The sequence below is a fragment of the Callithrix jacchus genome, chromosome 10 (assembly GCF_049354715.1).
Source record: "Callithrix jacchus isolate 240 chromosome 10, calJac240_pri, whole genome shotgun sequence".
NCBI classification, from domain to species: Eukaryota; Metazoa; Chordata; class Mammalia; order Primates; family Cebidae; genus Callithrix; species Callithrix jacchus.
This window is the reverse complement of record NC_133511.1, coordinates 70,973,993-70,988,419: the sequence shown is the minus strand read 5'-3', so window position 1 is coordinate 70,988,419 and position 14,427 is coordinate 70,973,993. Positions and strand designations below refer to the sequence as shown.

Genomic DNA, 14,427 nt, shown 5'->3' with positions numbered 1-14,427 from the left:
TTTGGTCAATATTCCTGATGAACATCAGTGAAAAAATCCTCAATAAAATGCTGGCAAACCAAATCCAGCAGCACATCAAAAAGCTTATCTACCATGATTAAGTCAGCTTCACACGTGGGATGCAAGTCTGGTTTAACACACACAAATCAAAAAAATTCATCACATAAACAAAACTGTAGACAAAAACCACATGATCATCTCAATAGATACAGAAAAGGCCTTTGATAAAATTCAACATCCCTTTATATTTAAAAAATCCTCTCAATAAACTAGGTATTGAAGGAGCATACCTCAAAATAACAAGTCATCTTTGACAAGCCCACAGCCAATATCATACTGAATAGGCAAAAGCTGGAAGCAGTCCCCTTGAAAACCAGCACAAAACAAGAATAATGTCCGTTACCACTCCTGTTCAACATAGCATTGGAAGTTCTGCCCAGGGCAATCAGATAAGAGAAAGAAATAAAGGTATTCACGTAGGAAGGGAGGAAGTCAAATAGTCTCTGTTTGAAGATGGCACGATCCTATATCTAGAAAAATCCATTGTTTCAGCCCAAAAGCTTATTAAGCTGATATGTAAGTTCAACAAAATTTCAGGACACAAAATTGATGTGCAAAAATCACAAGCATTCCATACTCCAACAACAGACAAGCAGAGAGCCAAATCATGAATGAACTTCCATTCACAATTGCTACAAAGAGAACAAAATACCAAGGAATACAGCTAACAAGAGAGGAGGACCTCTTCAAGAACTACAAACAACTGGTCAGTGAACTCAGAGAGGACAAAAACAAATGAAAAACGTCCATGGTCATAGATAGGAAGGATCAATGTCATGAAAATGGCTGTTCTGTCCAAAGTAATTGAGAAATACAATGCTATTCCCATCAAACTGCCATCGACATTCCTCACAGAATTAGAAAAAAAAAAAACTATTTAAAAATTTATGTGGAACCAAAATGGAGCCTGTATAGACAAGACAACCCTAAGCCAAAAGAACAAAACTGAAGGCATCCCAGTACCCAATTTCAAACCGAAATAGCATGGTACTCTTACAAAAACAGACGCAAAGATCAATGGAACAGAATAGAAAACTAAGTAATAAGACTGCATATCTACAACTATCTGATTTTTGACAAACCTGACAAAACAAGCAATAGGAAAAGGATTCCTTATTTAATAAATGACGCTGAGAGAACTGGTTAGCCATATGCAGAAAATTGAAACTGGACCCCTTTTTTACACCTTATACAAAAATTAATCCAAAATGGATTGAAGACTTAAATGTAAAATCCAAAACAATAAAAACTTTAAAAGAATATCTAGGCAATACCATTCGAGACATAGGCATTGGCAAAGATTTCATGATGAAAACGTCAAAAGCAATTTAATAAAAGCACAAATTGACAAATGGGATCTAATTAAACTAAAGAGCTTCTGCACAGCAATAAAAACTATCATCAGCATGAACAGACAAGCTACAGAATGGGGAAATTGTTGCAATCTATCCATCTAACAAAGGTCTAATATCCAGAGTTTACAAGGAATTTAAACAAATTAACAAGAAAAATAACAACCCCATGAAAAAGTGGGCAAAGGACATGAACAGATACTTCTCAAAAGAAGACATAATTTGGGGGCCAACAAACATATGAAAAGAAGCCCAACATCACTGATCATTAGAGAAAAGCAAATCAAAACCACAATGAGATATTATCACATGCCAATTAGAATGGCAATTATTAAAAAGTCAAGAAACAATAGATGCTGGTGAGGCTGTGGAGAAATAAGAAAGCTTTTACAGTGTTGGTGGGACTGTAAATTAGTTCAACCACTGCAGAAGACAGTGCAGTGATTCCTCAGAGACCTCGAACCAGAAATATCATTTGATCTAGCAGTCTCATTACTGGGTATATACACAAAAGAATATAAATTGTTCTATTATAAAGATACATGCATGGGTATGTTTATTGCAGCACTAATCACAATAGCAAAGACATGGAATTAACCGAAATGCCCATCAATTATAGGCTGGATAAAGAAAACGTGGCACATATACTCCATGGAACGCTATGCAGCCGTAAAATAGAAGCAGATAATGCCCTTTGCAGGAACATGAATGGAAGTGGAAGCCCTTGTCCTCCACAAACTAACCCAAGAAGAGAAAACCAAACACCATATGTTCTCACTTAAAAGCAGAAGCTGAACAATGAGACACATGGACACAAGAGTAACAACATCACACACTGGGGCCTGTCAGGGTGGGGGTTAGGAGAGGGAGAGCATCAGGAAATATAGCTAATGCATACTGAGCTTAATACCTAGATGATGGTTAGGTGCAGCAAAAAACCATGGCACACATTTACCTATGTAACAGACCTGCACATCCTGAAAATACACCCTGAACTTAAAATAAAATAAAATGTTAAATTGCACATAGACAAAGAGTCTAGTGTAATTTCAGTTTTAAATAAATTATATGTTATATTATAATTTATCAGATTCAGATTAGAATCATGAAGTGACCTGACTCATAGATGGCTTGTACTGAAAAAACAATCATTTTGATTACAAATAGAACCCAGGTACAGCTTGATGCAGTAGTAAAAAACAATCTGTATCTCCTTCTGTTGACCATTAATCTACATTAACATTGGGGATTCATCTAACTTGTGGGGTAAGGTAGAGTATTTAAAGGAGAAAGGGATTAACCTAGGGATATAGCCTAGGTTGACCCCAGAAATCCAAATATCTATCTATCTATCTATATACAGTGTCATAAAGCCTCATGGGAACATGCCACACAACTTCTTCAGAGATACTTGATTTGTTTTTGAAGGGTTTAATGTCAATAATACTGCTCTCTCTACCTGGAAAAAACTAAGCTCAGGTTTTTATTCCATTCCACCTTCTTTTTTGTTTTAATATTTTCATTAGTGTTTTTCATATGAAGGGGAACCTTCCTCCTTTCACTCATCCTCCATCCAATATGGCTTATAGCTTAGCAATAATGGCACAAAGCCATGCAATGGCCTGAATACCCGATGCTGGCATCACCGTAGCTTGGAGTGAATCAGAAGTCTATAGCTCAAAGGCCCTTGCTAGTCTGATGTTTGTTAACCCTCTTATGGAAAGTCAATGAGAAAAAAAATTCTCTTTCATTTCTTTTGCATTTTTAAGCTCTAGGTATTGAATTAATTGCAGGTGGGAAAAGAGAAGAATGCTTGAAAATAACAGTCTGCAGAAGTGCAGCGACTGGACAGGCAGTCCTATGTAGTGCAACTAGAAGACCATGATTGTAAGTACAAGAGCACAAACATTAGGAGGGCCTTCTGCCATTTTACTACAGGCACAACGTCTAGCATCATGCAAAAAAATGAGCATGCTGGGACCACAGGGAGCAATGAATCCAGCCTATAGGTGAAGGTGATAATAAAGATTATGCAACAGATGCTACTAGAGTAGTGGACATAAATACTTTTAATTAAGGTAAATAGGAATGTAAGCATCAAATGCCTGGGTCCCAAAGGTAATGTCTATTTAACAATTCAGAGGAATGTTGGGATGATTATAAAATATCCAGAAGTATGATCCATTAAAATGGCTGTCAGACTAATTAAACCCATGTGGGAAGGAGAACATAGAGAACAGCTAAAAAAAAACCCAATACTGATCTTAGTATGATAAACAGAGTTATCTACTACAATAAATAGGTGGGGAGAAAAACCTTAATGTCACTGAATGGCAAAACACTCAGGATGAGGCATGTGGATTTATATTGGCATTGTCACTCCAGGTAAAGTGAAGAAAATTATGGTGCACAGTCCTGGAAATCCAGAAGTGCTCTCTTCCAACTCTTGGACGTCCACCTGCGTGAATATCTCAGGTGAGATCTCACGAATTTATTGAGGTAAAACCATTTTTGCAAGACAGGCATACAAACAGTGAGATGAATTAGAGGCATGACATTATCATTGGGTCTGAGCCACTGATTAAAATTACATCTACATGGTAGAGGGTGGTACAATTGTAGGTTACAGAAGGGAAAGACAGACAAAGCTTTTTATTCCTATCCCTTTCAGAAACTTCCTATTTGGTGTGTGATAGAACATATATACATCATAAAATGCTAACCTGAATTTCAATAAGTCTGAGAAAAAAAGAAAAGAATTGCAGTGTTACCAGTCATCAGATTCCTTCCCCTAAGGAGAGATATTAGTGGGTGGGATGGAGGTGGAAGAGAGGATGATAACTAGGCAGAATGGACATGGTTATGAAGGAAAGAAGTAGAGTCATGAGTATTATGGAGATATTTCCATAGGAAAAAGAAGTTACATGCTTGAAAACCTTATTAAAATGATAATATTAAATTCTGTCAGGAGAAAGGAATCCATATTCAAATCTTCAGTCCGAATTTGTCTCCATCACATTTTGAGGCAAGTATCAAGTCATTTAAGGGTGAGAAATTTAAAATTATAGATATGTGAATTTAAATCTATTTTCACAATTTATTATTTCCTTTAAAATGTAAACAACACACCTCATAGAGATATAAAGATCGTATAAATTATTGTATTCAAACCATTATAACTTTGGTAATAGCCTCACACATCTCTTATTTTCAAACTTTTTCCAAATGTACTCTTCTAACTCATAACACCACACCTAAACTATTACTATAGATTTTTTATATAATGGTTAGCATTAAAACATGCATGCGTTCTTCTAAAAGTCTCCCAAATATAACTGGGAATGTTTAACCCTATCACAGATATTGACACTGAGGATGAGGTTTGTATTAAGACAATTTGTGTTATTGAGAAGTTTAGAGTATAGTAATTTCTAAGAGAATATCCTTAGGTTTTGAGGATATCTTTAAAATGTGAACCAGAAGAAGTCAGAGAAGAAAAGAAAATTGTAGTCGTAGAAATAGAGGGGAGAGAAAGAATAAAGGATGCACACATTATTGTCAAATGGGGTTAATGCAAACAATAAAAGAGGTTAATGGTTAATATTAGATTTTCTATGAAATAAACAAGGGTCTTGGGAATATATATAGGCCTGACTGGATTTATAGACTCAATAATTCATTTTTCATTTCACAAATATTTATTTAGTACTTGGACTGCTTTAGGCACTACAGAAGTCAATGGGTGCATGAAGTGAACAATAGATAAAAAAAGAAAAGAAAAGAAAAAGCAGTATGCAGATAATTACGTTACTATACATATCATATGCGACATGAGACCAGCAACAAGTGTTAGAATGCATAATGGAATGGAGGGGGAGGGACAATCTAGTCTTGACAGCCATTGAAGGCTACCAGGAGGCAGTCAGGGACACTTGTAAATTCAGGCCCCTACAAATCCAAGGAAAGCAAAGCTCTCAAAAAAATTGCTCCTTTATTGCTCTACTAATATTCAGTCTGTTATGTTACAATGGCTTCAACTTAGTACAACTCGTGAAACCTCAAATTTTAAATTCTCAAGCGATTAATGATAATTATCATGAACCACATATCTTCTTTTCCCTCCACTTTTTCATCTCAATGTCCATCTACAATAAGTTCTTTAAATAAGGTCTTAGCAGGAGGAGTTAGTGTTATTTCTCAAGGCCAGCATTCTTGTAGACTTAAATTCCTAATTTCTAAAATTCCTTCCTCTGGGCTTATTCTCAGCAATAGGACTTTGGTCTTAGACCTAGGTTTCTTCTAATTTTCCAAAGTTGTCAATATATACTGAAGACACGTTAAAGCCTTCTGTTATTAAAATTTAAAATTTTATTGTGTATATATGTTTATGTATAACAGATATGTATGTGTGTATATTACAGATATATATATACACATATATCTGTAACACACATACATAACATACATATATATATATACACATAGATAGTAAAATATGTAATTTTAATAACAGAAGATGGTATTGAATGTATTATTTTTGAACAGTTTTTTTTTTAATTTTTTATTGGATTATAGGTTTTGGGGTACATGAGCAGAGCATGCAAGACAGTTGCGTAGGTACACACATGGCAGTGTGCATTGCTTTTCTTCTCCCCTACACCCACATTTGGCATTTCTCCCCAGGCTATCCCTCCCAACCTCCCCCTCCCACTGGCCCTCCCCTTTTCCCCCCAATAGACCCCAGTGTTTAGTACTCCCCTTTCTGTGTCCATGTGTTCTCATTTTTCATCACCCACCTATGAGTGAGAATATGCGGTGTTTCATTTTCTGTTCTTGTGTCAGTTTGCTGAGGATGATGTTCTCCAGATTCATCCATGTCCCTACAAACGACACAAACTCATCATTTCTGATTGCTGCATAATATTCCATGGTGTATATGTGCCACATTTTTCCAATCCAGTCTATTATCAATGGGCATTTGGGTTGATTCCAGGTCTTTGCTATTGTAAACAGTGCTGCAATGAACATTCGTGTACATGTGTCCTTATAGTAGAACGATTTATAGTCTTTTGGATATATACCCAGTAATGGGATTGCTGGGTCAAATGGAATTTCTATTTCTAAGGCCTTGAGGAATTGCCACACCGTCTTCCACAATGGTTGAACTAATTTACACTCCCACCAACAGTGTAAAAGTGTTCATTTTTCTCCACATCCTCTCCAGCATCTGTTGTCTCCAGATTTTTTAATGATCGCCATTCTAACTGGCGTGAGACGGTATCTCAATGTGGTTTTGATTTGCATCTCTCTGATGACCAGTGACAATGAGCATTTTTTCATATGATTATTGGCCTCATATATGTCTTCTTTCGTAAAGTATCTGTTAATATCCTTTGCCCACTTTTGAATGGGCTTGTTTGTTTTTTTCCTGTAAATCTGCTTGAGTTGTTTGTAAATTCTGGATATCAGCCCTTTGTCTGATGGGTAGACTGCAAAAATTTTTTCCCATTCTGTTGGTTGCCGATCCACTCTAGTGACTGTTTCTTTTGCCATGCAGAAGCTGTGGAGTTTGATTAGGTCCCATTTGTCTATTTTGGCTTTTGTTGCCAATGCTTTTGGTGTTTTGTTCATGAAGTCCTTGCCTACTCCTATGTCCTGGATAGTTTTGCCTAGATTTCCTTCTAGGGTTTTTATGGTGCCAGGTCTTATGTTTAAGTCTTTAATCCATCTGGAGTTAATTTTAGTGTAAGGTGTCAGGAAGGGGTCCAGTTTCTGCTTTCTGCACATGGCTAGCCAGTTTTCCCAACACCATTTGTTAAACATGGAATCCTTGCCCCATTGCTTGTTTTTGTCAGGTTTATCAAAGATTGTATAGTTGTATGTATGTTGTGTTGCCTCCGGTGCCTCTGTTTTGTTCCATTGGTCTATATCTCTGTTTTGGTACCAGTACCATGCTGTTTTGATTACTGTAGCCTTGTAGTATAGTTTGAAATCCGGTAGTGTGATGCCCCCCGCTGTGTTCTTTTTGCTTAGAATTGACTTGGCTATGCAGGCTCTCTTTTGGTTCCATATGAAGTTCATGGTGTTTTTTTCCAGTTCTGTGAAGAAAGTCAATGGTAGCTTGATGGGGATAGCGTTGATTCTGTAAATTACTTTGGGCAGTATAGCCATTTTCACGATATTAATTCTTCCTAACCATGAACATGGAATGTTTCTCCATCTGTTTGTGTCCTCTCTGATTTCGTTGAGCAGTGGTTTGTAGTTCTCCTTGAAGAGGTCCCTTACGTTCCTTGTGAGTTGTATTCCAAGGTATTTTATTCTTTTTGTAGCAATTGCGAATGGCAGTTCGCTCTTGATTTGGCTTTCTTTAAGTCTGTTATTGGTGTAGACGAATGCTTGTGATTTTTGCGCATTGATTTTATATCCTGAGACTTTGCTGAAATTGCTTATCAGTTTCAGGAGTTTTTGGGCTGAGGCAATGGGGTCTTCTAGGTATACTATCATGTCGTCTGCAAATAGAGACAATTTGGCTTCCACCTTTCCTATTTGAATACCCTTTATTTCTTTTTCTTGCCTGATTGCTCTGGCTAGAACTTCCAGTACTATATTGAATAGGAGTGGTGAAAGAGGGCATCCTTGTCTAGTGCCAGATTTCAAAGGGAATGCTTCCAGTTTTTGCCCATTCAGTATGATATTGGCTGTTGGTTTGTCATAAATAGCTTTTATTACTTTGAGATACGTTCCATCGATACCGAGTTTATTGAGGGTTTTTAGCATAAAGGGCTGTTGAATTTTGTCAAATGCCTTCTCTGCATCAATTGAGATAATCATGTGGTTTTTGTTTTTGGTTCTGTTTATGTGGTGAATTACGTTGATAGACTTGCGTATGTTGAACCAGCCTTGCATCCCCGTGATGAATCCTACTTGATCATGATGAATACGTTTTTTGATTTGCTGTTGCAATCGGCTTGCCAATATTTTATTGAAGATTTTTGCATCTATGTTCATCATGGATATTGGCCTGAAGTTTTCTTTTCTCGTTGGGTCTCTGCCGGGTTTTGGTATCAGGATGATGTTGGTCTCATAAAATGATTTGGGAAGGATTCCCTCTTTTTGGATTGTTTGAAACAGTTTTAGAAGGAATGGTACCAGCTCCTCCTTGTGTGTCTGATAGAATTTGGCTGTGAACCCATCTGGACCTGGGCTTTTTTGGTGAGGTAGGCTCTTAATTGCTGCCTCGACTTCAGACCTTGTTATTGGTCTATTCATAGTTTCAGCTTCCTCCTGGTTTAGGCTTGGGAGGACACAGGAGTCCAGGAATTTATCCATTTCTTCCAGGTTTACTAGTTTATGCGCATAGAGTTGTTTGTAATATTCTCTGATGATGGTTTGAATTTCTGTGGAATCTGTGGTGATTTCCCCTTTATCATTTTGTATTGCATCTATTTGGTTGTTCTCTCTTTTATTTTTAATCAATCTGGCTAGTGGTCTGTCTATTTTGTTGATCTTTTCAAAATACCAGCTCTTGGATTTATTGATTTTTTGAAGGGTTTTTCGTGTCTCAATCTCCTTCAGTTCAGCTGTGATCTTAGTTATTTCTTGTCTTCTGCTGGGTTTTGAGTTTTTTTGATCTTGCTCCTCTAGCTCTTTCAATTTTGACGATAGGGTGTCAATTTTGGATCTCTCCATTCTCCTCATATGGGCACTTATTGCTATATTCTTTTCTCTAGAGACTGCTTTAAATGTGTCCCAGAGGTTCTGGCACGTTGTGTCTTCGTTCTCATTGGTTTCGAAGAACTTCTTTATTTCTGCCTTCATTTCGTTTTTTACCCAGTCAACATTCAAGAGCCAGTTGTTCAGTTTCCATGAAGCTGTGCGGTTCTGGGTCTGTTTCTGAATTCTGAGTTCTAACTTGATTGCACTATGGTCTGAGAGGCTGTTTGTTATGATTTCAGTTGTTTTGCATTTGTTGAGCAGTGCTTTACTTCCAATTATGTGGTCAATTTTAGAGTAGGTGTGATGTGGTGCTGAGAAGAATGTGTATTCTGTGGATTTGGGGTGGAGAGTTCTGTAAATGTCTATCAGGTTTGCTTGCTTTAGGTCTGAGTTCAAGCCCTGGATATCCTTGTCGATTTTCTGTCTGGTTGATTTGTCTAGTATTGACAGTGGAGTGTTAAAGTCTCCCACTATTATTGTGTGGGAGTCTAAGTCCTTTTGTAAGTCATTAAGAACTTGCCTTATGTATCTGGGTGCTCCTGTGTTGGGTCCATATATGTTTAGGATCATTAGCTCTTCTTGTTGTATCGATCCTTTTACCATTATGTAATTGCCTTCTTTGTCTCTTTTGATCTTTGTTGCTTTAAAGTCTATTTTATCAGAGATGAGAATTGCAACTCCTGCTTTTTTTTTGCTTTCCATTAGCTTGGTAAATCTTCCTCCATCCCTTTATTTTGAACCTTTTTGTATCCTTGCATGTGAGATGGGTTTCCTGGATACAGCACACTGATGGGTTTTGGATTTTTATCCAATTTGCCAGTCTGTGTCTTTTGATTGGTGCATTTAGTCCATTTACATTTAGGGTTAATATTGTTATTTGTGAAATTGATACTGCCATTTTGATGCTAAGTGGCTGTTTTGCCTGTTAGTTGTTGTAGATTCTTCATTATGTTGAAGCTCTTTAGCATTCAGTGTGATTTTGGAATGGCTGGTACTGATTGATCCTTTCTATGTGTAGTGCCTCTTTTAGGAGCTCTTGTAAAGTGGGCCTGGTGGTGACAAAATCTCTGAGTACTTGCTTGCTCGCAAAGGATTTTATTCTTCCTTCACTTCTGAAGCTCAGTTTGGCTGGATATGAAATTCTGGGTTGAAAGTTCTTTTCTTTAAGAATGTTGAATATTGGCCCCCACTCTCTTCTGGCTTGTAGTGTTTCTGCCAAGAGATCTGCTGTGAGTCTGATGGGCTTCCCTTTGTGGGTGACCCAACCTTTCTCTCTGGCTGCCCTTAGTATTCTCTCCTTTATTTCAACCCTGTTGAATCTGACGATTATGTGCCTTGGGGTTGCTCTTCTTGCAGAATATCTTTGTGGTGTTCTCTATATTTCCTGCAATTGAGTGTTGGCTTGTCTTGCTAGGTGGGGGAAATTTTTCTTGATGATGTCCTGAAGAGTATTTTCCAGCTGGGATTCATTCTCTTCGTCCCCTTCTGGTACACCTATCAAACGTAGGTTAGGTCTTTTCACATAGTCCCACATTTCTTGGAGACTTTGTTCATTCCTTTTTGCGCTTTTTTCTCTGATCTTGGTTTCTCGTTTTATTTCATTGAGTTGGTCTTCGATTTCAGATATTCTTTCTTCTGCTTGGTCAATTCGGCTATTGAAACTTGTGTTTGCTTCACGAAGTTCTCGTATTGTGTTTTTCAGCTCCTTTAATTCATTCATATTCCTCTCTAAGGTATTCATTCTTGTTATCATTTCCTCGAATCTTTTTTCAAATCTTTTTTCAAGGTTCTTAGTTTCTTTGCATTGATTTAATACATGATCTTTTAGCTCACAAAAGTTTCTCATTATCCATCTTCTGAAGTCTAATTCCATCATTTCGTCACAGTCATTCTCCGTCCAGCTTTGCTCCCTTGCTGGTGAGGAGTTTTGGTCCTTTCCAGGAGGCGAGGTGTTCTGGTTTCTGGTGTTTTCCTCCTTTTTGCGCTGGTTTCTTCCCATCTTTGTGGATTTGTCCGCTGGTCATCTGCGTAGTTGCTGACTTTTCGTTTGGGTCTCTGAGTGGACACCCAGAATGTTGATGATGAAGTATTTCTGTTACTTGGTTTTTCTTCTGCCAGTCTAGCCCCTTCGCTGTACGACTGCTGAGGTCTGCTCCAGACCCTGCCTGTCTGGTGTGCACCTCTAGTAGCTGTGGCACAGCGAGGGATGCTACCAGTTTCTTTTTCTGCTATCTTTGTCCCAGGATGATGCCTGCCTAATGTCAGTCTTTTGGATATAGAGGAGTCAGGGAGCTGCTTGAGGAGACAGTTTGTACTTTATAGGGGTTTAATTGCTGAGCTGTGCACTCTGTTGTTCATTCAGGGCTGTTAGGCTGCTATGTTTGATTCTGCTGCAACAGAGCTCATTAAAAAACCCTTTTTTTTTTTTTTTCTCAAATTCTCTGTGTTTGGGGGGTTTGGGCTTTATTTTTGGATGTCCAATCAGGTGTCCTGCCCAGCTAGAAGGCAGACTAGCCACTGTTTGGCTGCCGAGGCTCCGCCCTGCTGTTGTGTGATTCGCGCTGTTCCTGTTGGCTCTGCTGTGGTCTCCGCCACGCCCTGCAGCGGAGTCTCTTCGTTGTAGCGTGTTGCCTCAGCAACGGCAGGCTGCGTCAGCAGTGGGCGTGTATCTCAGTAGGGATGGGTTGCCTCGGCAATGGCTGGCTGCGTCAGCAATGGGCGTGTATCTCAGTTGGGGCGGGTTGCCTCGGCAACGGCTGGCTGCGTCAGCAGTGGGCGTGTATCTCAGTTGGGGCGGGTTGCCTCGGTAGTGGTGGACGCCCCTCCCCCACAGAGCATCTCGGACCGTCTGCTCGGGATAGTTTGAAATCGCGGTTTTGTTCATCCCACTGGGTATCCCAATCCCTGGAATCCCCTGGGCTGGCCTACTGTCCAAGTCTCGTTCAGTCTCAAGTCCAGCCCTCTCAAGTCTCAGGTTGCCGGTTCAACAGGGCACCCAGTCAAGCGCGCCCTGTGGGGATTGCTGGGTAGGGCCGGCCGCCGCCGCCCCGGCTGCCGGCTTCGCCAGGCAGACCTACTGCCTGGCGTCCCGTGTCTTTTTTATACTTGGGAGTTTCCCCGTTCTGTGGGCAACAAAGATCAGTCTGGAAATGCCGCTCTGACTCACCGTTTGCGGATTCAACGAGAAGAGCTCCAATCCTGGGTTGTTCTCACAGCGCCATCTTGAGTCCTCCCCTTGAACAGTTTTAAATATTGATTGAGAATTTCTTTTGTTTTTCCCTTCACCATCAAAGACCTCTCCAAAAGAACCTTTATTGTTATCAATTTGTGTCTGTTTCTGTATAAACAAATCAGTTTTTATGTGCTTAAATAATCTGATAAAAATCATCGTCATAGGTATTTCTATACACATACATCTATGAGTCACATAAATATAATTCAGAACTTTGTTATTTTACTTAAGCCTTGGACACCTGTTAATCTGGATCCTTTTTACATTACTAAAGAATATTCCATCGTACAGATAAATTATAGTTTATTTAATTATTTATACATCAATTGGTAGGTAGTTAATTTTTTAACTCTATTTTAAATATTGCTAAGGTGAAAGTTCTCATTCAAGTCTCTGTTACCATGAACAAACATTAGAGTGTAAAATGAGGGCAGTGCTAAGATTTAGAATTTCTGGACTAAAGAGCAGATGTACAAAATACTAATTTAGATTGCAGCTTATGAAAGTGTGTGCTCCCCACACATTCATCAATATGCAGCTTTGTGTGTGTGTGTGTGTGTGTGTGTGTGTGTGAGAGAGAGAGACAGAGAGAGAGAGAGAGTCTCACTCTGTCGCCCAGGCTGGTGGGTAGTGGCATGATCTCAGCTCACTGGCTCACTGCAACCTCTACCTCCCGGGGTCAATCATTTTCAAAACTCTTTAACATTGACAAGGTGAACAGCACATTCTCTCTTCCTGGGTTGCCTTTAGTAATGAAACTGAGTGGCTAGAGGAACACCATCTCATCAGTCCTAACTCCATTAATATTTTCTTTGAAGAAAGAGTTGGATCAACCCCTGGCGAATCTGCTTGGTCTTAACACTGTAGATGATGGGGTTGAGCACAGGTGGCACCAGAAGATAGACATTGGCCAGTAGGAGGCGAACAGCAGGTGCAGCATGCTTCAGGAAGCGGTGTACCAGAGCCACACTGATCATGGGCACATAATATACAAGGACTGCACAGAGGTGTGATACACACGTGTTGAGGGCTTTCCGCCGCCCCTGCCCAGAAGTAATGCCCAGCACCGTGTAGAGAATCAGCACGTAAGAGACTACAATGAGCAGGGAGTCCAGTCCAATAGTGGAAGTGATGATGCAGAGCCCCAGAATGCTGTTGGGAAGAGTGTCCCCACAGGGCAGCTGAATTAAATCTGAGTGCAGACAATAGGAGTGAGAGAGGGTGTTGTGGCCACAGAAGGGCAGACGCTTCAGGAGAAAGGGCAGTGGAAACATGAGCATCACACTCTTCATTCCCAGGGCAGCACCAGTACCAGCAATACAGGGCAAGGTCATGATAGCAGTGTACTGCAGTGGGTTGTAAATGGCCACAAAGCGGTCCACAGACATGGCCAGCAGAACTCCTGACTCCATGATGGAAAACGAATGTATGGAGGACATCTGCAAAAGGCAGGCTTCAAAGCAGATCTTGTTGGCACTAAAAAGGAAGATGCCCAGCACAGTGGGCAGCGTAGAGGCAGAGACACCAAGCTCTGCAAAGGCCAGCATAGCTAAGAGCAGGTACATTGGCTGGTACAGAGAGATGCTTCTCTTGATCACAGTCAGGATCAGGCTATTACCCATGAGGGCCACAAGATATATGGAACAGAATGGAAAGATGAACCAGGGATAATGTGCCTCCAGACCAGGGAGACCAGTCAGCAGAAAATATTTTGGGGTGAATTGACTGCTGTTGAACATTTTCTCATGTCTGTAGTTTTCGTATTTGGCCTAGGCATATGACACAAAAATAACCTGTGGTAAAAAACATCAAGTTAACAGATTGTCGACTGAGAGGGGCTGTAAATTCCTCTGCCTAGTACTATCACTCAAGTCATTTATCTTCTCACATTCCATGACTAGTTCAATTTGGTCTTCAATACAAGAAAATGTAGAGTCATGACTTACAGATAGGTATATTACTAAAACAAAATAATATGATAACAAATTGTATTATCACAATTTAAACTAATTCCCATAATAACTTTAAAGTACATATGTGGTCAATGTTTCCCATTTCTCTAGCAAG

At 39.5% G+C, this 14,427-nt stretch overlaps 1 protein-coding gene across 1 annotated transcript; it reads right to left on the bottom strand.

Annotated features, from left to right (window-relative positions):
* Nucleotides 1-13,160: 13,160 nt before the first annotated feature.
* LOC100412754 (olfactory receptor 51I2-like) lies at nt 13,161-14,099 on the bottom strand. The gene has a single exon (XM_003734191.2). It carries the CDS (start codon nt 14,097-14,099, stop codon nt 13,161-13,163), a length of 939 nt encoding a protein of 312 aa, XP_003734239.2.
* Nucleotides 14,100-14,427: the final 328 nt, after the last annotated feature.